Raw genomic sequence first — 25881 nt, 5'->3', positions numbered from 1 at the left:
CACGCACACACTCTCTCTCACACACACACACACACACACTCTCTCTCTCTCACACACACACACACACACACACACACTCTCTCTCTCACACACACACACACACACACACACACACACACACACACTGATTGGCTGTCAATGTTTGTATCAGCTGGAAAAACATAATTCTGAGAGTGATTCTTACATTAGTGTTTCTCTGTGTCAGTATTGTTATAGCTGTGCTGTGGACTTAGAGTGCTTATCAAAATGTTATGTTTTTATAGTTATTGTTACAGTTATTGATACGGTTATCCGTAGTTATTGTTACAGTTATTTTTTACCATTATCCTTACAGTTACAGTTATTGTTACGGTTAATATTACTGTTATTGCTACAGTTACTATTATAGTTATCATTACCATTATTGTTAATGCTATAGTTATCATTAGTTATTGTTAGTTATCCTCATAGTTATTGTAACTGTTACAGTTATTGATTATTACTGTTACAGTTATTGTTACCGTTATCATTATTGATCGCTATTGTTACCTTTATTGTTACGTTACTGCTATTGTTACCTTTATTGTTACAGTTATTGTTACGTTACAGTTATTATTACCGCTATTGTTACTGCTATTGTTACCGTTACAGTTATTGTTACGTTACTGCTATTGTTACCTTTACTGTTACAGTTATTGTTACGTTACAGTTATTATTACCGCTATTGTTACTGCTATTGTTACCGTTACAGTTATTGTTACGTTACTGCTATTGTTACGTTACAGTTATTATTACCGCTGTTGTTACTGCTATTGTTATTGTTACCGTTACAGTTATTATTATCGCTATTGTTACTGCTATTGTTACCTTTACTGTTACAGTTATTGTTACGTTACAGTTATTATTACCGCTATTGTTACTGCTATTGTTACCGTTACAGTTATTGTTACGTTACAGTTATTATTACCGCTGTTGTTACTGCTATTGTTACCGTTACAGTTATTGTTACGTTACTGCTATTGTTACGTTACAGTTATTATTACCGCTGTTGTTACTGCTATTGTTATTGTTACCGTTACAGTTATTATTATCGCTATTGTTACTGCTATTGTTACCTTTACTGTTACAGTTATTGTTACGTTACAGTTATTATTACCGCTATTGTTACTGCTATTGTTACCGTTACAGTTATTGTTACGTTACAGTTATTATTACCGCTGTTGTTACTGCTATTGTTATTGTTACCGTTACAGTTATTATTATCGCTATTGTTACTGCTATTGTTACCTTTACTGTTACAGTTATTGTTACGTTACAGTTATTATTACCGCTGTTGTTACTGCTATTGTTACCGTTACAGTTATTGTTACATTACCATTAACGATAGTTCTTGTTACCGTTATTGATAGTTATTGTTTCCGCTACAGTTCTTGTTACCGTTATTGATAGTTATTGTTTCCGCTACAGTTCTTGTTACCGTTATTGATAGTTATTGTTTCCGCTACAGTTCTTGTTACCGTTATTGATAGTTATTGTTTCCGCTACAGTTATTGTTACCGTTACCGTTATTGTTACCGTTACACTGATTATTACCGCTATTGTTACCGTTACAGTTATTGTTACATTACCATTAACGATTGTTCTTGTTACCGTTATTGATAGTTATTGTTTTCGCTACAGTTCTTGTTACCGTTACAGTTATTATTACCATTATTGTTACCGTTACAGTTATTATTAGTTATTTTTACAGTTATCCTTACAGTTATTGTAATAGTTGTGGTGTGGACTTTGCTATTCTGTTAGAAAGATGAAATAACTTTATAATTATAGTTATGGTTCTCGGTGTAGCGGGTCACACAGGTTTGTAATGTTGAGTTGATCATTTGTGTTGATGAGGGCAGTGTGTGTGTGTGTGTGTGTGTGTGTGGCAGGAGCTGGTGCAGTACTATCAGGAGAACTCCCTGAGAGAGTGTTTTAAAGATGTGGACTCCAGACTTCAGACGGCGTACAAGCAGCCGGAGCAGAGCGCAGCGCCGGTGCACAGCAACACACACAGCACAGGTACGAGCCGCTACCGCTGTGAGCGCTAACACTGAAACACAGCCTTCACACACACACACACAACACACAGCACAGGTACGAGCCGCTACTGCTGTGAGCGCTAACACTGAAACACAGCCTTCACCCACACACACACACACACACACAACACACACAGCACAGGTACGAGCCGCTACCGCTGTGAGCGCTAACACTGAAACACAGCCTTCACACACACACACACAACACACAGCACAGGTACGAGCCGCTACTGCTGTGAGCGCTAACACTGAAGCACAGCCTTCACTCACACACACAACACACACAGCACAGGTACGAGCCGCTACTGCTGTGAGCGCTAACACTGAAGCACAGCCTTCACTCACACACACAACACACACAGCACAGGTACGAGCCGCTACTGCTGTGAGCGCTAACACTGAAACACAGCCTTCACCCACACACACACACACACACACAACACATACAGCACAGGTACGAGCCGCTACCGCTGTGAGCGCTAACACTGAAACACAGCCTTCACACACACACACACACAACACACAGCACAGGTACGAGCGGCTACTGCTGTGAGCGCTAACACTGAAGCACAGCCTTCACTCACACACACAACACACACAGCACAGGTACGAGCCGCTACCGCTGTGAGCGCTAACACTGAAACACAGCCTTCACTCACACACACACAACACACACAGCACAGGTACGAGCCGCTGCCGCTGTGAGCGCTAACACTGAAACACAGCCTTCACTCACACACACAACACACACAGCACAGGTACGAGCCGCTACTGCTGTGAGCGCTAACACTGAAACACAGCCTTCACTCACACACACAACACACACAGCACAGGTACGAGCCGCTACCGCTGTGAGCGCTAACACTGAAACACAGCCTTCACACACACACACACAACACACAGCACAGGTACGAGCCGCTACCGCTGTGAGCGCTAACACTGAAACACAGCCTTCACTCACACAACACACACACACACACAGCACAGGTACGAGCCGCTACTGCTGTGAGCGCTAACACTGAAACACAGCCTTCACTCACACACACAACACACACAGCACAGGTACGAGCCGCTACCGCTGTGAGCGCTAACACTGAAACACAGCCTTCACTCACACACACACAACACACAGCACAGGTACGAGCCGCTACCGCTGTGAGCGCTAACACTGAAACACAGCCTTCACTCACACAACACACACACACACACAGCACAGGTACGAGCCGCTACTGCTGTGAGCGCTAACACTGAAACACAGCCTTCACTCACACAACACACACACACACACAGCACAGGTACGAGCCGCTACTGCTGTGAGCGCTAACACTGAAACACAGCCTTCACACACACACACACACACACACACAACACACACAGCACAGGTACGAGCCGCTACCGCTGTGAGCGCTAACACTGAAACACAGCCTTCACACACACACACAACACACAGCACAGGTACGAGCCGCTACCGCTGTGAGCGCTAACACTGAAACACAGCCTTCACTCACACACACAACACACACAGCACAGGTACGAGCCGCTACCGCTGTGAGCGCTAACACTGAAACACAGCCTTCACTCACACACACACAACACACACAGCACAGGTACGAGCCGCTACTGCTGTGAGTGCTAACACTGAAACACAGCCTTCACTCACACACACACAACACACACAGCACAGGTACGAGCCGCTACTGCTGTGAGTGCTAACACTGAAACACAGCCTTCACACACACAACACACACAGCACAGGTACGAGCCGCTACTGCTGTGAGCGCTAACACTGAAACACAGCCTTCACTCACACACACAACACACACAGCACAGGTACGAGCCGCTGCCGCTGTGAGCGCTAACACTGAAACACAGCCTTCACTCACACACACAACACACACAGCACAGGTACGAGCCGCTACCGCTGTGAGCGCTAACACTGAAGCACAGCCTTCACTCACACACACAACACACACAGCACAGGTACGAGCCGCTACCGCTGTGAGCGCTAACACTGAAACACAGCCTTCACTCACACACACACAACACACACAGCACAGGTACGAGCCGCTACTGCTGTGAGTGCTAACACTGAAACACAGCCTTCACACACACAACACACACAGCACAGGTACGAACCGCTACCGCTGTGAGCGCTAACACTGAAACACAGCCTTCACTCACACACACACAACACACACAGCACAGGTACGAGCCGCTACCGCTGTGAGCGCTAACACTGAAACACAGCCTTCACACACACACACAACACACACAGCACAGGTACGAGCCGCTACTGCTGTGAGCGCTAACACTGAAGCACAGCCTTCACACACACACACACACAGCACAGGTACGAGCCGCTACCGCTGTGAGCGCTAACACTGAAACACAGCCTTCACACACACACACACACACACACACACACAGCACAGGTACGAGCCGCTACCGCTGTGAGCGCTAACACTGAAACACAGCCTTCACACACACACACACAACACACACAGCACAGGTACGAGCCGCTACCGCTGTGAGCACTAACACTGAAACACAGCCTTCACTCACTCACACACACACACACACACACACACAACACATACAGCACAGGTACGAGCCGCTACCGCTGTGAGCACTAACACTGAAACACAGCCTTCACACACACACACACAACACACACAGCACAGGTACGAGCCGCTACCGCTGTGAGCACTAACACTGAAACACAGCCTTCACTCACACACACACAACACACAGCACAGGTACGAGCCGCTACTGCTGTGAGCGCTAACACTGAAACACAGCCTTCACTCACACACACAACACACACAGCACAGGTACGAGCCGCTACTGCTGTGAGCGCTAACACTGAAACACAGCCTTCACTCACACACACAACACACACAGCACAGGTACGAACCGCTACCGCTGTGAGCGCTAACACTGAAACACAGCCTTCACTCACACACACACAACACACACAGCACAGGTACGAGCCGCTACCGCTGTGAGCGCTAACACTGAAACACAGCCTTCACACACACAACACACACAGCACAGGTACGAGCCGCTACCGCTGTGAGCGCTAACACTGAAACACAGCCTTCACACACACACACAACACACACAGCACAGGTACGAGCCGCTACTGCTGTGAGCGCTAACACTGAAACACAGCCTTCACTCACACACACACACACACACACACAGCACAGGTACGAGCCGCTGCCGCTGTGAGCGCTAACACTGAAACACAGCCTTCACACACACACACAACACACACAGCACAGGTACGAGCCGCTACCGCTGTGAGCGCTAACACTGAAACACAGCCTTCACACACACACACAACACACAGCACAGGTACGAGCCGCTACTGTTGTGAGCGCTAACACTGAAACACAGCCTTCACACACACACACACACACACACAACACACACAGCACAGGTACGAGCCGCTGCCGCTGTGAGCGCTAACACTGAAACACAGCCTTCACACACACACACACAACACACAGCACAGGTACGAGCCGCTACCGCTGTGAGCGCTAACACTGAAACACAGCCTTCACACACACACACACAACACACAGCACAGGTACGAGCCGCTACCGCTGTGAGCGCTAACACTGAAACACAGCCTTCACTCACACACACAACACACACAGCACAGGTACGAGCCGCTACTGCTGTGAGCGCTAACACTGAAACACAGCCTTCACTCACACACACAACACACACAGCACAGGTACGAGCCGCTAGTGCTGTGAGCGCTAACACTGAAACACAGCCTTCACACACACACACACAACACACAGCACAGGTACGAGCCGCTACCGCTGTGAGCGCTAACACTGAAACACAGCCTTCACTCACACACACAACACACACAGCACAGGTACGAGCCGCTACCGCTGTGAGCGCTAACACTGAAACACAGCCTTCACACACACACACACACACCAACACACACACACAACATACACAGCACAGGTACGAGCCGCTACTGCTGTGAGCGCTAACACTGAAACACAGCCTTCACACACACACACAACACACACAGCACAGGTACGAGCCGCTGCCGCTGTGAGCGCTAACACTGAAACACAGCCTTCACACACACACACACACACCAACACACACACACAACACACACAGCACAGGTACGAGCCGCTACTGCTGTGAGCGCTAACACTGAAACACTCCGATCATCTGTGTGTGTGTGTGTGTGTGTGTGTGTGTGTGTCCGCAGGGCCGAGCGAGCGCTACCACGGCACCGCCAAAGTGCGCTACGATTTCTCCGCGCGGGACCGCACTGAACTCTCTCTGCGGGAGGGAGACACCGTCAAAATCATATCCAAGAAAGCTCACAACGGCTGGTGGAGAGGAGAGGTGTACGGCAGGGTACGACACACACACACACACACACACACACACTTCTGTCGTCGTTTACTCACACTTCAGTGGCACGCAGACACAGAAATCTGATATCACGTTTCTTTTTCATTTCTTAACTTTATATCCAGGACATTCCCCTAAATATAAGACTTTTAATCTCACAGAGGCTTTTTAAATATATAAAAGTAAATTAAATATCATTCTGTTTATCACTGTCGTTTTGTCGTCTGTCTCTTTAAATTCTCGAGCTCTTTAGAGCAGGATGGATTCTGATTGGCTGTCAATGTTTGTATCGTTCATCAGCTGGAAGTAATTCTGAGAGTGATTCTTACATTAATGTTTCTCTGTGTCAGTATTGTTATAGCTGTGCTGTGGACTTTACTATTCTCTTAGAATTAGAGTACTTATTAAAACTTTATGGGTATGTATGTTTATAGTTATTGTTGCCGTTATTGGTACAGTCAATTTTACCATTATGCATACAGTTATTGTTACTGTTAATTTTACCCTTATTATTACAGTTATTGTTAGAATTATTGTTAGTTATTGTTACAGCTAGTTAGTTATCATTAGTTATTGTTAGTTATCCTCAGTTATTGTTACCATTACAGTTAGTTATTCTTACAGTTATTGTTACAGTTGTTAAAAGTTATTGTTACCGTTAGTTATTGTTACCACCATTGTTACCGTTATCATCACAGTTATTGTTACAGTTATCATTATAGTTATTGTTAGTTTTTTGTTAATTATTATTACCGTTATCGTTACAGTTATTGTTAGTTTTTCGTTAGTTATTGTTACGTTAACGTTACAGTTATTGTTACGTTACCGTTACAGTTATTGTTACCGTTATCCTTACAGTTATTGTTACCGTTATCCTTACAGTTATTGTTACCGTTATCGTTACAGTTACAGTTATTGTTACCGTTATCCTTACAGTTATTGTTAGCATTATCCTTAGTTATAGTTACCGTTATCGTTACAGTTATTGTTACCGTTATTGTTACCGTTATCCTTAGTTATTGTTAGCATTATCCTTACAGTTATAGTTATCGTTACAGTTATAGTTACCGTTAGTTATTGTCATCGTTATCGTTACCAGTTATTGTTACCGTTATCCTTACAGTTATTGTTACCGTTAGTTATTGTCACCGTTATCGTTACCAGTTATTGTTACCGTTATCGTTACAGTTAATGTTACCGTTATCCTTACAGTTATTGTTACCGTTATCGTTACAGTTATTGTTACCGTTACAGTTATTGTTACCATTATCCTTACAGTTATTGTTATCAGTACAGTTATTGTTATTGTTATCATTACAGTTATTGTTAGCATTATCCTTACAGTTATAGTAACCGTTATCGTTACAGTTATTGTTACCGTTATTGTTACCGTTATCCTTACAGTTATTGTTACCGTTATCGTTAGTTTTTTGTTACCGTTATCGGCTCCATAAAATCAGCGCCATAAATCTGTTAATACAAGGCAGTTTTTTTTACTTTATATTTAGGACATTCCCATAAAAATAAGATTTTTAATCTCACAGAGGTTAAATTATAAAATTAATTATAAAAATCAAATCAACATAAGATATGAGAGAAGTGATAAATAATCCCTCATGTTCTATGAAACACAAAAATATGCTTGTTTTTCAGTAAAAACTGCACCAGAAATGAACTTTTATTGTGTTACAGGATGGAATTGATTTTCAGCGGTTTTTTTGTCCAATGAAAAAGCAAAAACATCTAATCGTAACAATAGCATACCAATAACCGAAAGAAAAACATATAAATATACATTCATTCATATAAATATACAAAAAATCTTTTTTGAGGTTCATTTAAAAACACTTAACACTATCATAACAGGCATCACGATTATGTATTTCATGTCTCCTGAAGTCACATGAGGGTTTTTAAGAACCAAATTAAACTCTCAGTTCAGTAATTCTCTGATTTATATCTCACAATTCTGAGAAAGAAACAGACAGAATCATAAGATATAAACTCGCAATAAAGTCAGAATTGTAAGATAACGAGTCCAAATTAGAGCCTGTGGTGTAAAGCAGCTTCCATGCAGATGTGAGGCACACTGTGTGAAGGTCACATGGGCGGGTTCAGTCTGTGGTTCTTCTTCTTCATTACCGCCACCAGCTGAACTGCAATGCGGAATAATACAAAAATAAATAAAGTATAAAAAGATTCCTTAGTAGGTTACTTAGTTATATTATCAAATATAATCTTGTTGCTTTCATATATTGCAACACCTCATCTTTCATACCTTGTTTCCTTGCCAACAAATTTTTAAATGACAAATCTTGGATTTCATTTTCCTGTAATTTTATAAGCAACATTCGTCTTTCATTCATACAATGTACAACATAATATTACATGTTCAACTGTCTCTTCTACAATACAATGACTGCACAACCCATTATGATGCTTTTTTATTATATATTAGGAGTGTAACAATATATCACAATACAAAAATGCATCAATCTGTATTGTGGATAGTTCACCCAAAATGAAAATACTGTTAAAAAAATCAAGTTTACAGGGTTTTCGTGTCAGTACATTAAAATACTATATACAGGTCCTTCTGAAAAAAATTGCATATTGTGATAAAGTTCATTATTTTCCATAATGTAATGATAAAAATTAAACTTTCATATATTTTAGATTCATTGCACACCAACTGAAATATTTCAGGTCTTTTAATGTTTTAATACTGATGATTTTGGCATACAGCTCATGAAAACCCAAAATTCCTGTCTCAAAAAATTAGCATATCATGAAAAGGGTCTCTAAACAAGCTATTAACCTAATCATCTGAATCAACTAATTAACTCTAAACACCTGCAAAAGATTCCTGAGGCTTTTAAAAACTCCCAGCCTGTTTCATTACTCAAAACCGCAATCATGGGTAAGACTGCCGACCTGACTGCTGTCCAGAAGGCCATCATTGACACCCTCAAGCAAGAGGGTAAGACACAGAAAGAAATTTCTGAACAAATAGGCTGTTCCCAGAGTGCTGTATCAAGGCACCTCAGTGGGAAGTCTGTGGGAAGGAAAAAGTGTGGCAAAAAACGCTGCACAACGAGAAGAGGTGACCGGACCCTGAGGAAGATTGTGGAGAAGGACCGATTCCAGACCTTGGGGGACCTGCGGAAGCAGTGGACTGAGTCTGGAGTAGAAACATCCAGAGCCACCGTGCACAGGCGTGTGCAGGACATGGGCTACAGGTGCCGCATTCCCCAGGTCAAGCCACTTTGGAACCAGAAACAGCGGCAGAAGCGCCTGACCTGGGCTACAGAGAAGCAGCACTGGACTGTTGCTCAGTTTTGCATGTCATTCGGAAATCAAGGTGCCAGAGTCTGGAGGAAGACTGGGGAGAAGTAAATGCCAAAATGCCTGAAGTCCAGTGTCAAGTACCCACAGTCAGTGATGGTCTGGGGTGCCATGTCAGCTGCTGGTGTTGGTGCACTGTGTTTTATCAAGGGCAGGGTCAATGCAGCTAGCTATCAGGAGATTTTGGAGCACTTCATGCTTCCATCTGCTGAAAAGCTTTATGGAGATGAAGATTTCATTTTTCAGCACGACCTGGCACCTGCTCACAGTGCCAAAACCACTGGTAAATGGTTTACTGACCATGGTATTACTGTGCTCATTTGGCCTGCCAACTCTCCTGACCTGAACCCCATAGAGAATCTGTGGGATATTGTGAAGAGAAAGTTGAGAGACGCAAGACCCAACACTCTGGATGAGCTTAAGGCCGCTATCGAAGCATCCTGGGCCTCCATAACACCTCAGCAGTGCCACAGGCTGATTGCCTCCATGCCACGCCGCATTGAAGCAGTCATTTCTGCAAAAGGATTCCCGACCAAGTATTGAGTGCATAACTCAACATAATTATTTGAAGGTTGACTTTTTTTTTTGTATTAAAAACCCTTCTTTTATTGGTCGGATGAAATATGCTAATTTTGTGAGACAGGAATTTTGGGTTTTCATGAGCTGTATGCCAAAATCATCAGTATTAAAACAATAAAAGACCTGAAATATTTCAGTTGGTGTGCAATGAATCTAAAATATATGAAAGTTTAATTTTTATCATTACATTATGGAAAATAATGAACTTTATCACAATATACTAATTTTTTGAGAAGGACCTGTATAATATATAATAATGTGATCGGGGAATATTTGTGTGTACTGATAATGCCAGATGTCTGATGTTACCAGTAAAAAGTGGCATTATTATAAATATATCTAGTCAGAGACTGAGATCAAGCATATTCATCTACAATAATTCAGTGTTTTCAGCTTCAAAATCATTAATGTGTGTATTCTGGCGTCTCTATTGTCTGTGCTTTGGGTTTCAGCACCAAGTCCAAGAATATACATTTACACACACAATGTAAAACCAGATTTACCATTTTGATGGAGTATCGCGAGTTTAGTATCGTGATATGTATGGAATAGTGACATAAGCGTATCTAAACACCCCTATTATATATAGATTCCCAGTAAGTCCAGTATGACCTATACGAAATCTTGTTTTCTTAGTGTTGTTTTGAACACTAGGCCACGCAGTGCTGGCGGAATAACACATTAGCGGACCCATCAGAAAACATGTATGTGAAAATAAATATATATATATGAATAATACTCAACTCAAGCACTCAAGGACCTGTGTGCATGCACATTTATTTTCAAAAACTTTCCAGGGCCTTGAATTGATATTTTTTTCAGATCCACAAACTCTGAATAAATGTGAGTGGTTGATTAACGCTAGTGTTCCTCTACAGGTGGGCTTGTTTCCTGCTAATTACGTGGAGGAGGAGCATTCAGATTACTGCTGACCAATCAAAACCTTCAGATCCCAGCTGGCCAATCAACAGCTTCGGATCCCTGCTGGCCAATTAAAACCTTCGGATCCCTGCTGGCCAATCAACAGCTTCGTTACATCACACTGACGTTACTCTCCAGACCCGTGCTTCACTAGACACAGACCAACTGAATGACTTCTGCGTTCACTTGTGACGTAATCCAGGGATAATCAGAGATGGTCCTCACTGCAGAATATGAAATCCACGGGGAGGAGTCGGATCCAGATCCAACTCCTCCCACCTTACATATACCTAAAGCTACCTATCTCCGCCCCCTGATCCCTAAACCCACCCCTAATCCCTGAACACACCCCTAATCCCTAAACCCACCCCTAATCCCTGAACCCACCCCTAATCCCAGAACCCACCCCTAATCCCTAAACCCACCCCTAATCCCTGAACCCACCCCTAATCCCTAAACACACCCCTAATCCCTAAACCCACCCCTAATCCCAGAACACACCCCTAATCCCTAAACCCACCCCTAATCCCTGAACCCACCCCTAATCCCAGAACCCACCCCTAATCCCTAAACCCACCCCTAATCCCTGAACCCACCCCTAATCCCTAAACACACCCCTAATCCCTAAACACACCCCAAATCCCTGAACACACCCCTAATCCCTAAACACACCCCTAATCCTACCCATCTCCACCCCTTGCATTGACCCGACTCCTCCCCGTGGATCTCATGTACTGCATTGAGGTGCTTCTGGACAATCATGTTATTCCAGAAGAGCGACTCGTGTGCTTTATGAGATGTTGATATTTCAGTGTGTGTAATGATGAGCTGTTTCCCCTCAGACTCTTATTAAACATGTTTGAAACCACAAACACTGAGACGTGATCATACATAAATATGAGTTTTATTTCCAAATAATATCAAAACAATTCAACTGAACAGATATTCTGATGCGTCGAGACATGGTGTGTGTGTGTGTGTGTGTGTGTGTGTGTGTGTGTGTGTTCTACTGGTAATACAGCTCGAGGTTCATGCCGTCGTGGATTTCATCTGATGATCAGTCAAAGAAATTAATGATTTCACATATTGACAATGTTTCATACACACAACAGAACAATAACAGACTCACATATGATATTATATATACACACACACACTAACACTTTACAATATGGTTTCATTTGTTGACATTAGTAACTTCATTAGTTAATGATTTCTACAGCTTTCATTAATCTTAGTTCATTTCAACATTTACTAAGATTAGTAAAACTAACATTTTCAACTGGGGAAAAAATATATGAAATGTTTAATTATGCAAATAAATTAATAAAACCAAATGATTATAACATGTATTGATAGATAACACAATAGATATAGAGTTTAACATTATGTTTTCTGTCTGTAATCATAAGATTAATATCAGTTACTTTATGTTTTAATGCTGTATCTGATCATATTTTGCACATTAATAATACTGTAAACACAAACGCCTGATTTAACATCAGTGTTGGGGAAGTTACTCTAAAACTAATGATTACTCTCTGTGAACAGTATTGCATTACTAATTAATCTCTCGCATGACTTACTAATAATTACTTCATAAATCCCTTATTAACCTCAAGGATAAACACGAAACAGCGGATTTAATTCTTTCAAATAAGCAATATATAACTGCATAAATTATTCTTGAGCTATTATAAGTGTTTAAAGTGAGAGGGTTACATTAAAAACGTACATTTTACCGTTAGACGTGTTTTACTTTTGTTTTATATAGCACTGTTCTATAGTAATACACTATTAATGCAATCAGAAGCAACTAATTAAACGACTGACAGAAATGAAGAGTAATCCCTTACTTCACTTTTTCAAGGGAAAAGTAATTAAATTAGTGATGAATTACACCTAAAGCTGAACTAGCACTAGAGTTTCTATTAGCTAACATGAACAAACATTAATAAATGACTGTAACTAAGCTCGTTGTTAAAGTTAGTAAAAGCATTAGCTAAAGGTGTTACTGGTGTAATATACGGCCTTGAGCTTCACATTTGAACAGTGTAAATTATCAAACCCAGTAATGTGTGTGAAGGATACAGTCTCCCAGAGACACGTGGTCCTTGAATATGGTGTACCTGCACACACACACACACACACACACACACACACACACACACACATCGTTATAATCACGTCTGACTGCTTTAGTGCTCCTTGTGTGACGCTCGATGTTCTCACCATTTCTTGAGCACGATCTTGTCCCAGCGTGTGCCGGTCTGAGCCGCGATCAGCTTCTTCAGGTCCCCGATCGTGTCCTCCTGACTGACACACACGGTTAAGAGCATAACACACACACACACACATCAGGTCCCCGATCGTGTCCTCCTGACTGACACACACGGTTAAGAGCCATAACACACACACACACTAGATTAGACAAACCATGAACGACGTGCTAAGTGAGCTGAACTGTATGAATGGCGTTCGTGGTTTGACTAGTCGAGACTGTTTTCCAAAGATGGCTCCTGTCTGTATACACGAAGTGGACTGTCTTTATCTTTATCTTCTTATTAAACGGTCTGTACACTTACACAGTTCTCAATGCTTCGTTTTGCATGTAGGGACCCTCATTATGTCACTGTGTTCGTGTGGGGCTATTTTGAGCCTTGTTAGTGGTATAAACTAGCGATTTATTTTTACTTATTAAATGCCCCCATTACTAGCGTTATACGCTAAACTGTATTTAGAGATAAAACTCTTTACATTCGATCATCATGAAAACAAATCTCAGAGAACGGTTGACTAGGTACCAATGTTTTATTAGACCAAAGGTTCATTTTGCGCCGGAGTTCTCCTTTAAGAGCCATAACACCACCCACACACACACGCACACACACACACTGGGACTTTCACACGGCGTTTCAAAGGATACTTGCATTTGACTCGAACCTTCTTCCCCAAACGGTCGTTACACACCACCTCGATCATCTCTGAAACAGACATCACATCATCATATTACATCATCATATTCACCGCATCATCATCATCATCACATTCACTACATCATCATCACATTCACTGCTGTCATTACCGTTATCATGATGTACTCTATATTTAGTAAGAAAATGTCAACGATCTCTTTATATAATCACCATAATCATATCATCATTACTACTGCTATATAACTAATACTAAATTAGTATCAGTGGCGGTTTCTTAATTGTTATTATGTTGATCTCATTGAGGCTGTTATCTCAGAGAGCACAGGTGTGTGTGTGTGTGTGTGTGTGTAAGATCGACTAATCTGGAAAACATCTGATAAACATCTTAGAAAAGGCAGTTTTACGAACATTCAAACATCTTAAAGACGTCTCCTAAAGGTCTATATGACATCTAAAGGTGACACAGGCCAACTCTTTGAGCAATGTTGCGGGGCAGTGGGCAATGTTACCGTCAACGGGCAACCAGACGAGACACAGGTGAGACACAGGCAGGTGAGACACAGACGAGACACAGGCGAGACACAGGTGAGACACAGGCCCACGACCCATCTAAAGTATCCAGAGAGAAATGTATTGGCCATTTTAAATGGGAAAGTGCCCAAGCAATAATCGCTCGGCAAGATTGCTCAAAAAGTTGCCCTGTATATCATCCCCTTAACAGGAAACCAGAGGCGTGTTGCAGATGAGTAAACGCTCTTCTCTCAGATGTAATGCAGACATCAAATAGACGTCTCTGAGATGTAACGTTACTTAAGCTATCAGTCAGTGTTGTTTGAGCTCACCCAGCAGCATCTACACAATAAAGCGATGGGTTTCGTTCAAACACACTAACGCATTACATCCTATAATGTATTACTAAACAGTAACATTGGATACGCGTGTAAATAAACGACGAACCGGACGAAGTCTGTAGATTTCTACCTGATTTCTCTGTCGTTTGTTCCCGCAGAAAATCAGACGCGTTTCTCTCGCACACTCACGAGCGTTTGCCGTAAACCAACGCAGTGAAAACATCCGCTCACGGCTGGCCAATCAGAGGCGCGCACGCTTGACTGACAGCCGGTTTCACCAACCACAGTCCAGGAGGGGCGTGGAAGGATGAGGTCACCAGGAAATTGCCGCTGATCGATGTTAGGTGTCGTGAATGCCTTTTTTTTCATGTGAGAAATATCCTCTTTTACTGTCTATGGAAATATCCAATCCATAATTCGAATAATAGCTAAATAAAACACTAGAAACTCACAAGAACACAAAATACACCACCTAATCCTACCAGCAAGACACTTTTATGTCATAATTTCGACTTCTTGTATCATAATTATGTCTTTTTAAGTCAAATTTCGACCTTGTAAGTCAATTTGAATTTATCGTTATTGTCAAACCGCTATAGCATCAAGTACCAGTTAATAGTTTTCTTTTTATTTCATAATTTTGAATCTTCATGTCATAATTTTGACTTTTTATGTCATCGTTTTCTTTCTTTCTTTCTTGTAATTTTTGCTTCATTCTTACAGAGTTGAGCTCTGATCTTTAGGGATTTTATGTGATTTTGCATTGCCTTATTGTTATTGTGTTTTCTTGCATTAATAAAAAAAGAAACAAGCTATTTTATTTTTTTTTATTGCAGAATGTACATAACAAGACGGAACAATCAACAAAGACACTTCCATTGAGACTAACACAAAGAAAAATATATTACAATAGTAAATATTTTAACGGAGAGAAACACAGTTTCAGAATTTTTATTGTTTTTTTGAATGATTTGAAACTCATTTGAAACATTTTAACAAACTCATAGAAATATATTATTATTTGATCACAGGAATCAATTACACTTCACATAGAATAATATTTCACTGTATTTTAGATCAAATAAATGTTAATAAATTATTCATAGTGTGTGTATAACATTGCATTTTGTAATGTCCCTTCGTCATATATTACAATATATGACGATTAAATTATTTATATATGAAATAACCTTATGTATCTGAATGAGAGAGAGAAAACTTAAAACAGAAGCAGACTGGAGGGCTTGTACTTTTTTCCATTTACAAGAAAAAGGAAACAAGCTTCCATGGTAAAGCGGTGTTGTTTCCCAGTGTTTGTCCTCTGTCGCCCCCTGTCGGTCAGTCCCGGTCACTGCAGCGGCGCTACATCAGACCAGACCCGAGCCGAACCGATCCGACACCATTCTCAAATCATGTCCGACGATGAGAAGCTGCCGTCCGGGTGGGAGAAGCGCATGAGCCGGAGTTCAGGTCAGTCGTGGCGGCCCGTGTTCACATGTAAACCCGGAACCGAGTCAGTGTTTGGGCGCGTGTGAGCAGTGCGTATGCTAATGCTAACCGACACCGAACCGCCAAAAACAATCGAGCCCGCGCGCGAGAGCCGATGCTAAACCCAAACCCAAACCTGACTGAATTCTGATTTTAAACCCAACACGAGCGAGTTATTCGGAGATGTTCGGTGTTTAAAAGCGGATGAGTTGAAGCATCAATCACTGAATCTTCAAATATCAAAACATTTGGATTTCTAAACACCTTTTAATATCTGAACTATATCTGGGCCAGACTGGTATTTAGCTATTTGAAGGGTAATAGCGTTAGCTTTGTCAAGATAATTTGTGTGTAAATTTACTTTATTCAGTTACGAGTAATATTTAATAAATTCAATCGTGTACGCGGAATAGTGTCCACTAAGCCAGTCATCTCGATTAGCACAATGAAAGGGTTAATTCTGTCTGTTAAATCATTATTTCACTTGCCAAATAATTAGAAATATGGACATAAATGTCTGATTTAAGTTTTTTGTCTTTTTTTGTGGTTGATCTTAAAGCTTCCACTAAAAAAATTAGTCCATAAAAAGGGTGTAGAAAACAATAAGCATAGCAACAATACAGTAATATTACAGTACTTATTCAGATACATAAGGTTAATATATAAATATTTGAATGTAATGTTTTATATACACACACTATGAATAAAACAATATTATGTTTTCTCCAGAGCAGCTATATAAATTAACTAAATTAATAACTTTTTAACAACAGAAATGAAGCATCAGTGAACTGACTTAAGCTGGACTGTGACGCTATACTCTTCTAGAAACACACTCTGTAGCATTATTTTCCTGTTATCTCTGTAAAGCTGCTCTGAAACACTCTGTGTTGTAAAAAGCTCTATATAAATAAAGGTGACTTAAGAAAAGAGTCTTCTGCTCACCAAAGCTGCATTAAAAAACAGTAGAGCGTTGGCGCTTGCAACGCCCAGGTCATGGGTTCGATTCCCGGGAAAGCAAGAACTGAGAACTGATGTAAATGTACTGTTAGTTGAAATGCAATAAGGGCAAGTTTACGCGACAACGATATGCTTTAAACGGAGACGTTTTTCCTTTGAGTTTCCGCGTACAGACGATCCCCATTCACACGGATCCGCGAAAACGATCAAAAGCGCTGTATTCTGCAGCCAGGCCAGTAGAAGGCGATGAAACACTATAGACTGAACACGTAATGCGCGTGTGCCTGACGTCATCGTCTGCAGAGATTCGCGTTTGTGTTGTTTACACAGAGACCGTTTTTAAAACATTGTGTTTTCAGGCGCCCAAATCGCCGCTGTCGTGTAAACAAACGGCCAAGACGCATAAAAAGTTGTACGTTTTTAGTTGAAAACGGTGTTGTGTAAACAGCCCCTCAGTCGCTTTGGATAAAACATAAATGTAAATGTAATGTTGTCTGTGTGTGGCGCAGGTCGGGTGTATTACTTCAACCACATCACGAACGCGAGTCAGTGGGAGCGCCCGAGCGGGTCGGGGGCGGACGGCGCCGGCGAGCTGGAGAAGGTCCGGTGCTCGCACCTGCTGGTCAAACACAACCAGTCGCGCCGGCCCTCCTCCTGGAGAGAGGAGAACATCACGCGCGGCAAAGACGAGGCGCTGCAGCTCATCCACAGTAAGACACGCTAGCACACTAGCACGCTAGCAGTGGCGGCTGGGGGGTTTAAAGGGTACCTCACAAGAGCTAAAGTAAGTCTCTGACGTCCCAGAGTGTGTGTGTGTGTGTGAAGTTTCAGCTCAAAATACCCCACAGATGATTTTTCCAGCATGTTAAAGTTGTCTCTTTTTGAGGGTGAGCAAAAACGCACCATTTTGATATGTGTCCCTTTAAATGCAAATGAGCTTCAAGAGCTTGTGTGTGTGTGAGAGAGCAGCGTGTGTTACCTCACGCAGACAAGCTCTAAAATGTCAGAAACTGTTCTGCCTTTTGTTTAAACTGGAGTCAGACAATGACGGAGAGATTATTTGAGTTGCATTTAAAGGGACACACACACAAAACACTGCGTTTTTGCTCACCCTCAAAAAGAGACAACTTTAACATGCTGAAAAAATCATCTGTGGGGTATTTTGAGCTGAAACTTCACACACACACACACACACACACACACACACACACACAAGCAAACAGGCGCACACATCTTTGTGGGGACTCTCCATAGGCTTTTTATTAATTAACCACTTGTAAACTTATGTTCACTGTTCTTTTTTATAAATATAGGATTTGTATTACATCTACCGTAATTCCTCAAATAAAGACCGGTATTCAAATAAACGCCGGGCCTCTGATAGTGGCCGGGGGCGTGGTCAACGCGGACAAATAAAGGCCGGTCTCAAATTAAGGCCGGGGAAAAAATAGTGTGAATAAATGGGTATGCGCATGACGTCACCGTCGGCCGGAGTGAATGCGGTCACGCCCACAAGTGGCAAAAAGACTGAGCGGCAGCATTTGTTTCCAGCGTGAATGCCGTGAAAATCACACAAAACACATCTAAAACGGGAAAGAGCTTTGCGATTGACTGTACAACTAGATTTGACCAGAAATCTGAGGTACTGTATATTTTTACAGACTGCAAAAAGCTACAGAACAGACTATATTCTGCATAATTGGATGTTTTTAAATAAACACTGACAAAAAACTATACAAGTTTTAGGGCTGGACGATATGATGATATACAGTATAACATTAATGTAAGTGGTCACTCGGATTTAGACCTATCTATATTGTATTTATATAAAACGTTTACAGGCAAATTTTCTTCATTTATTTCCCCGGCGTCGAAATCAGGCACATATAAATGTCAGGAAACACGATTCCTGGCTGCATGTCAATATCCATGGATCACTGGATCTTTGATAAGTTGTAAGGAACACTATATCGAGTCCAACTTTTAGTTTAAACTGATAATAGTTTGTTTTACTCGCGTTAACGCAGTTTCCCCTATTAACTCCAGTCACGCAGCAGCTCTTCTGCCACTCAGTCCCGCTGAGGGGGGCGTGTTCCGGCGGGGAAGTGACGTTAATGCATTCCCTCTATAGGTACACTTTAAATGAGTGTACACTCAAAGACGGACGCGCTCAGCGCTTGTCATATATCACAACTATTCAGTGTTTTTAACCACATGTTTATTTTAGGTTTCAGACATTTAAATAGATATGATTTATAGCAAAACAATAAATTTATAGTTTGTAAAATACACAATGGTGTCTATGGAAGCAGCAATAACAATCCATTCAAATATATTTGGCGACGTGTTTTATTCATATCAGATACACAGTGTAAGTAACTATAAAGTTTACTCTATTCTTCTCCCAGTTCACCGGCCACTTACTTTCATGTATTTCGGGAGAAACTGAAGAATTCACGCGCTGTAACTTAACAAATACAACAGGAATCTCCGAACTGCGGTGCCCATCTCACGTTACAGATCAAGATCATTTATAAAGGGTTTTAAACGACAAAACAAACTCACTTACACGGATTTGAGAGTCAGAATAGAAGATAGTTGATGACATGGTAAGCAAGTTTGTTAATATTTAGAAATAAAAGCGCTACATCTGTCATACAGCGCTATTTTGGCTGTGGTGAACACGTGCCAAGCATGACGCGTCACCATGGAAACTTGGCTGGCGGGCGGGCGGGGATCGCGAATTAGAAATAAAGGCCTGCCTCTAATAAAAGCCTGCTTCAAATAAAAGCCGGCTACCATCTGCAGTTCAGGTAAATAAAGGCCCCGGCCTATATCTGAGGAATTACGGTATATTCATTGAGTCAAATCAAAATTCGAATCGAGAATCAAAATCGACTCGAATTGAGAGCTTGCGAATCGAGTTGGAATATCTGAATCGATACCCAGTCCTAATTAACACTGGCTCCAATTATTATGCATATCGTACCGGCACACAAGTATGGGATTGGGAGATGGGTGTGTCGTCCCAGCCCTAGCTCCAGCAGGCCTTCTCCCATTCCAGCTCAACCTCCCCTGACGAGCCCCCACTGCACACTAGATACGTTTCCATCACAAGTGAACTAAATCGGCACTTCCTGGGAAACTGGCATGAAATATTACGGATAAAAATGAAAGTTGCTTCAATGGGGCTCTCTTTTCCTCCATTATAAACGACTCTGAAACGCTGTCATGTTCTCTCTCTCTCTCTCTCTGTGTGTGTGTGTAGAGTACATTGAACAGATCAAATCTGGAGAGGAGGAGTTTGAGAGTCTGGCGTCTCAGTTCAGCGACTGCAGCTCAGCGAGGAACGGAGGAGACCTTGGCGTATTCGGCAGGGGTGAGACTCAGTTCATCTCCGCATCGGATATTAGGGATGCACAATATATCGGCCACCACATCGCTGTCGCCACATATATGCTCGTTTTTAATGGAGAACACTTTATTTTAATGGTCCCTTTTGAACTTTCTGTTGACTATAAGTAACTCTGCAACTGCATGACTAACTCTCATTAGAGTATTAGTAGACTGCTTAATATCTGCTAACTCTCTATTGTGATGCTCCTCAACAGACATTCTGCAGCTATAAGTAACTTTACAACTACGTCAACTTATTATAATCCTACCACTCTACTAGTACTCTACTGATACTCTACTGATACTCTACTGATACTACTAGTACTCTACTAGTACTCTACTAGTACTCTACTAATACTCTACTAGTACTCTACTGGTACTCTACTAATACTCTACTGGTACTCTACTAATACTCTACTAGTACTAGTACTCTACTAACACTCTACTAATACTCTACTAACACTCTACTAGTACTCTACTAATACTAGTACTCTGCTAATACTCTACTAATACTCTACTAGTACTCTACTAGTACTCTACTAGTACTAGTACTCTACTAATACTAGTACTCTGCTAGTACTCTGCTAGTACTCTGCTAGTACTCTACTAATACTCTACTAATACTCTACTAACACTCTACTAGTACTCTACTAATACTCTACTAATACTCTACTAGTACTCTACTGATACCCTACTGATACTCTACTGGTACTCTAATACTCTACTGGTACTCTACTAGTACTCTACTAGTACTCTACTGGTACTCTACTAATACTCTACTAGTACTCTATTAGTACTCTACTAGTACTCTATTAGTACTCTACTGTTACTCTACTAATACTCTACTAATACCCTACTAGTACTCTGCTAGTACTCTGCTAGTACTCTGCTAGTACTCTACTAGTACTCTTCTAATACTCTACTAGTACTCTCTTAGTACTCTACTAATACTCTACTGATACTCTACTGGTACTCTACTAATACTCTACTGGTACTCTAATACTCTACTAGTACTCTACTAGTACTCTACTGGTACTCTACTAATACTCTACTGGTACTCTACTAATACCCTACTAGTACTCTACTAATACTCTGCTAGTACTCTACTAGTATTCTGCTAGTACTCTGCTAGTACTCTACTAGTACTCTACTGGTACTCTACTGGTACTCTACTAATACCCTACTAGTACTCTGCTAGTACTCTACTGGTACTCTACTGGTACTCTACTAATACCCTACTAGTACTCTACTAATACTCTGCTAGTACTCTACTAGTACTCTACTAGTACTCTATTAGTACTCTATTAGTACTCTACTAACACTCTACTAGTACTCTACTAGTACTCTACTAATACTCTACTAGTACTCTACTAATACTCTACTAGTACTCTACTAACACTCTACTAGTACTCTACTAACACTACTAATACTCTACTAATACCCTACTAGTACTCTACTAGTACTCTACTAGTACTCTATTAGTACTCTACTAATACTCTACTAACACTCTACTAACACTCTACTAGTACTCTACTAACACTCTACTAGTATTCTACTATTACTCTACTAACACTCTACTAATACTCTACTGGTACTCTACTAATACTCTACTGGTACTCTACTAATACTCTACTGGTACTCTACTAATACTCTACTAATACTCTACTGGTACTCTACTAATACTCTACTGGTACTCTACTAATACTCTACTGGTACTCTACTAATACTCTACTGGTACTCTACTAATACTCTACTGGTACTCTACTAACACTCTACTAGTATTCTACTATTACTCTACTAACACTCTACTAACACTCTACTAGTATTCTACTATTACTCTACTAACACTCTACTAATACTCTACTGGTACTCTACTAATACTCTACTGGTACTCTACTAATACTCTACTGGTACTCTACTAATACTCTACTGGTACTCTACTAATACTCTACTGGTACTCTACTAATACTCTACTGGTACTCTACTAATACTCTACTGGTACTCTACTAATACTCTAATGAGATGTAGGTGCAACGTTACTTATAGTCAACTGAATATGTTTAAGAAACCATCAAAATAAAGGGAAACCTTTTAATGTTCTCGTTATCGGCCTGATAAGAAAATATGTCTGATATATTAAAGCTGATCAATAATGTATTATTCCCTCCAGTTGAGACGCTTCAGATTCGACTGTTCAACATGATGGGTTTGAATTGCTTGAAATATGATTGAAAATATAATTTTTTTTTTTAAAGGAAAATACAGTAAAGTGCAACGTGTGTAATATTGGCTACATAACATTACAATGAGAACATTATGATTGTGTGTTTGGGACATGGATTTTAATGGTGAGACTTTTGTTTTTGTAATCAGGATCTCAAAAATTATATAGAAATTTGTATTTAGATTTATCAGCCAATATATCGGTTATCGGCTTTCAAATATAAAGAATTATCGGTATCGGGCAAAATGTCCATATTGGTGCATCCCTATCGAATATTAATACAGTTTTCAGCCTGACATTGATCCATTGTGTCCTGTCTTAATATATATGTGTGTGTTGTGTGTGTGTGTGTCAGGTCAAATGCAGAAGCCCTTTGAAGACGTGTCGTTCGCGCTGAAGGTCGGAGACATGAGCGGCCCCGTGTTCACCGACTCCGGAGTTCACATCATCCTGAGAACCGGATAACCGCCATGCCTTCGCTCATTCACCCGCAGATAACACATACACACATCTATCCCAGGATTCCTTATCTTAATCTGTTTTCCTGAAAAACCTTGCTTGGCTTTGTCAAAGCTGCACGTTAAATCCATCCGGTGTTTCCGTGATCTTACATGTTACAGATGCGTCTCGAATCCCGGCGTTCCCGCATCCGGCTAACCGCTCGCATGATCTGCTGTCCTGAAGCTCGGGCCAGCTCTCGCCTCGGACAGCAGATGATCGGATGTCCAAACTATGACCAATAAAATTGACCATGTCACTAAAGAAAATGCTCCTGTTTTATTTCAAAGCATGAAAAATTATCTTTTCATAAAGCTCCCGAACAATCAAAATTAAACGCTTATTAAAAGATGTACTGTTTTATTTATTTAACTTGCATGTCAGTAATTATTAAAGGCGCAGTGTGTAAGTTTAGCAGCATCTAGTGGTGAGGTTGTGAACTGCACCCAACAGAAGTTACGGCCAGGAAGTGATGTCGTCGTCTGAGACAGCAGAGAGTCGCCAGTTAAACACTGAGGTTTCTTTACAAAGATAAATTAAGAGATTAGGTTTACTTAATTATTCAGTAAAACGATGTTATTGTGAATATTATCATTGTGTCTGTGTTTTATTCGCTGACTTTAGCAGCTTCTTATCATGAAGAACAACACAGTGACGAAACGCGTGTGTCCGCTCAGGGCCACCGTAGACGTGTGTGTAAGCGGACCCGCGGTGTGTGTAGAGAGAAACGCCTCATTCTAAGCTAATAAAAACATAACGGTTCATTATGTAAGGTCTTTATACACCACTGAACACATAGTTATGTTTATGATAGTGCATTTCTGTCTACAAATCCTCCTAAATATCACACAGTGCACCTTTAAATATTAGCTATTAAAAGTATTAAATACTAACCTGAAATCTCAGGGGGGTTTTAGAAAATATCATCAGCTGACAAAATGTTTAGGATTTTTTTTTTGGCTTTATGCAAATGCTATAAACTGCTGTTTGTGAGCATGTTGTTGTTTTTAAGGACATGTATTGGCCTGGAGGATTAGGAGCCTGCTGGGAATCGCCCTATTATATGTGATGCAATATAACATCGCTCATGTAGTGTTATTCCTACAGATGTCAGGTAAATCCTCATGTTTGTGAAATTGTCTTTCTATATGATATCATCATGAGTGTAAGGAATGACCCTTGAGGTCACGGGGCCTTTTAAGGTCAAATCCTCTGTTTTATTATTATTAGTAGTATTATTTGGGATTCCTTTTCTCAAGAACTTACCAGCTTTCTGCAAACACCCAGATCGGGTGTTTGCAGAAAGCTGGTAAGTTCTTGAGAAAAGATCATTAGTGTTCTTTAGGTGGAATCCATGCGTTTAATAATATGCTCGTGATTTCAAGATTATGTGGTTGTCGTATAGCAATGTGTACGGATGTTTTATTAAACCCTCTGGTGCTCTTTAGTCATTTTTGACCGAAATTTTTTACTTTTTTTTTTTTACTTCACGAAACTTGATAAAGGGTTTGGCACTTGCTATGTGAAAAAAAAAAAAAAAATAGTCCTGAATTAAATGATTAACACTTGTGCTCCTCTCATAGGAAATTAATGAGAGAGTTTGCTCTAGTGGAAGCGTTTGGTACTGCACTCTCACTGAAACATCTTTTTTGTTGTTGAGAAATCAAGCTCAAATTTGGAACACAGCTCGTTTAGATTTATGGCTTTGGTTTTCTTGTAGTTTTAGAATAAAATGTGTTTTTGAAAATATATATTTAATATTAAAATTGAAAATAGTATTTTTGTGCATTTTTCATAACAATAAACCTACAATTCTAACTTTTAAGTTCACTTTTTAAAAACTTTCTTTCACTTCAGCAATAATCTGCCAAGTGTTTTTAAGTCTGTCGCTTTAAAGCATTCAAGATTCACGATAGTTTAAGTTGGAAATTTTATTTTCAGGTCTACGCTTAAAAAGTTAATAAATAGTAGCATAAAATCCTCTAAAAAGACAAAATATTTAAAAAAGGGGGGTAAAAAAAAACAATAACAACCAGGAATTGAAATGTTCACGTTTTGGAGCCTCGAGTGTTTTAGTGACTGAAGCACACACACGGTGAGTTATTCTTCAGCATTTACATTATACATCCAGAATTTTATACAATTTTACATATGAAGTTGTCTAAGTAAATCCTTCTTTTAATTATGTTTAGATAAACTGAACTGCTGAGGAGAGATTGAGAAGACGG

The 25881-nt window shown here is 40.7% G+C and overlaps 3 protein-coding genes across 7 annotated transcripts in view; 2 read left to right on the top strand and 1 right to left on the bottom strand.

The window, feature by feature from the left end:
- LOC130076425 (proto-oncogene vav-like) overlaps positions 1-11467 on the top strand; it is a 45541-nt gene extending 34074 nt beyond the window's left edge. For 2 of the 3 annotated variants that reach the window (XM_056241501.1, XM_056241499.1), the window contains exons 26-28: positions 1911-2040; positions 6307-6458; positions 11258-11467. In XM_056241501.1, the coding sequence (XP_056097476.1) occupies positions 1911-2040; positions 6307-6458; positions 11258-11311 (336 nt within the window). In that variant the 3' untranslated portion in view covers positions 11312-11467. The remainder of the gene's footprint in view (positions 1-1910; positions 2041-6306; positions 6459-11257) is intronic. The other variant, XM_056241500.1, reaches the window with a different exon arrangement.
- Positions 11468-12185: 718 nt separating this feature from the next.
- ubl5 (ubiquitin like 5) lies at positions 12186-15354 on the bottom strand. 3 transcript variants are annotated; one of them, XM_056241503.1, is made up of 5 exons: positions 15218-15354; positions 14196-14284; positions 13533-13654; positions 13392-13429; positions 12186-12350 (listed from the first exon to the last, which is right to left on the bottom strand). In XM_056241503.1, exons 2-5 carry the CDS (start codon positions 14280-14282, stop codon positions 12307-12309), a joined length of 291 nt encoding a protein of 96 aa, XP_056097478.1. In that variant the 5' UTR covers positions 14283-14284; positions 15218-15354; the 3' UTR covers positions 12186-12306. The 3 variants fall into 3 exon arrangements, with proteins under 3 accessions (XP_056097478.1, XP_056097480.1, XP_056097479.1); XM_056241505.1 differs by having other exon boundaries at positions 13533-13616; positions 14227-14284; positions 15218-15353; XM_056241504.1 differs by having other exon boundaries at positions 15194-15293.
- Positions 15355-16400: 1046 nt separating this feature from the next.
- Positions 16401-23922, top strand: pin1 (peptidylprolyl cis/trans isomerase, NIMA-interacting 1). The gene is made up of 4 exons (XM_056241495.1): positions 16401-16557; positions 18045-18245; positions 20804-20914; positions 23511-23922. The coding sequence occupies exons 1-4, from the start codon at positions 16500-16502 to the stop codon at positions 23618-23620; spliced, it is 480 nt and encodes a 159-aa protein (XP_056097470.1). The 5' UTR covers positions 16401-16499; the 3' UTR covers positions 23621-23922.
- Positions 23923-25881: the final 1959 nt, after the last annotated feature.

This window comes from Rhinichthys klamathensis, unplaced genomic scaffold (genome assembly GCF_029890125.1).
Source record: "Rhinichthys klamathensis goyatoka isolate OS25496 unplaced genomic scaffold, OSU_Roscu_1.1 h1tg000650l_1, whole genome shotgun sequence".
NCBI lineage: Eukaryota > Metazoa > Chordata > Actinopteri > Cypriniformes > Leuciscidae > Rhinichthys > Rhinichthys klamathensis.
The sequence above is the reverse complement of the archived record's forward strand: the minus strand, read 5'-3'. Positions and strand labels throughout refer to the sequence as shown.

Bases quoted from the DNA above. Each gene is read 5' to 3' on its own strand.
- ubl5 (XM_056241503.1), bottom strand. From the start codon at position 14,282: ATGATCGAGGTGGTGTGTAACGACCGTTTGGGGAAGAAGGTTCGAGTC. The intron at 13,655-14,195 runs GTGTGTGTGTGT...GGGACCTGATGT, and splicing joins AACGCCGTGTGAAAGTCCCA to GTGTGTGTGTGTGTTATGCT. The intron at 12,351-13,391 runs GTATCCTTCACA...ACTGATCATCAG, and splicing joins CCACGTGTCTCTGGGAGACT to ATGAAATCCACGACGGCATG.
- pin1 (XM_056241495.1), top strand. From the start codon at position 16,500: ATGTCCGACGATGAGAAGCTGCCGTCCGGGTGGGAGAAGCGCATGAGC. The intron at 18,246-20,803 runs GTAAGACACGCT...GTGTGTGTGTAG, and splicing joins GGCGCTGCAGCTCATCCACA to AGTACATTGAACAGATCAAA. The intron at 20,915-23,510 runs GTGAGACTCAGT...TGTGTGTGTCAG, and splicing joins CCTTGGCGTATTCGGCAGGG to GTCAAATGCAGAAGCCCTTT.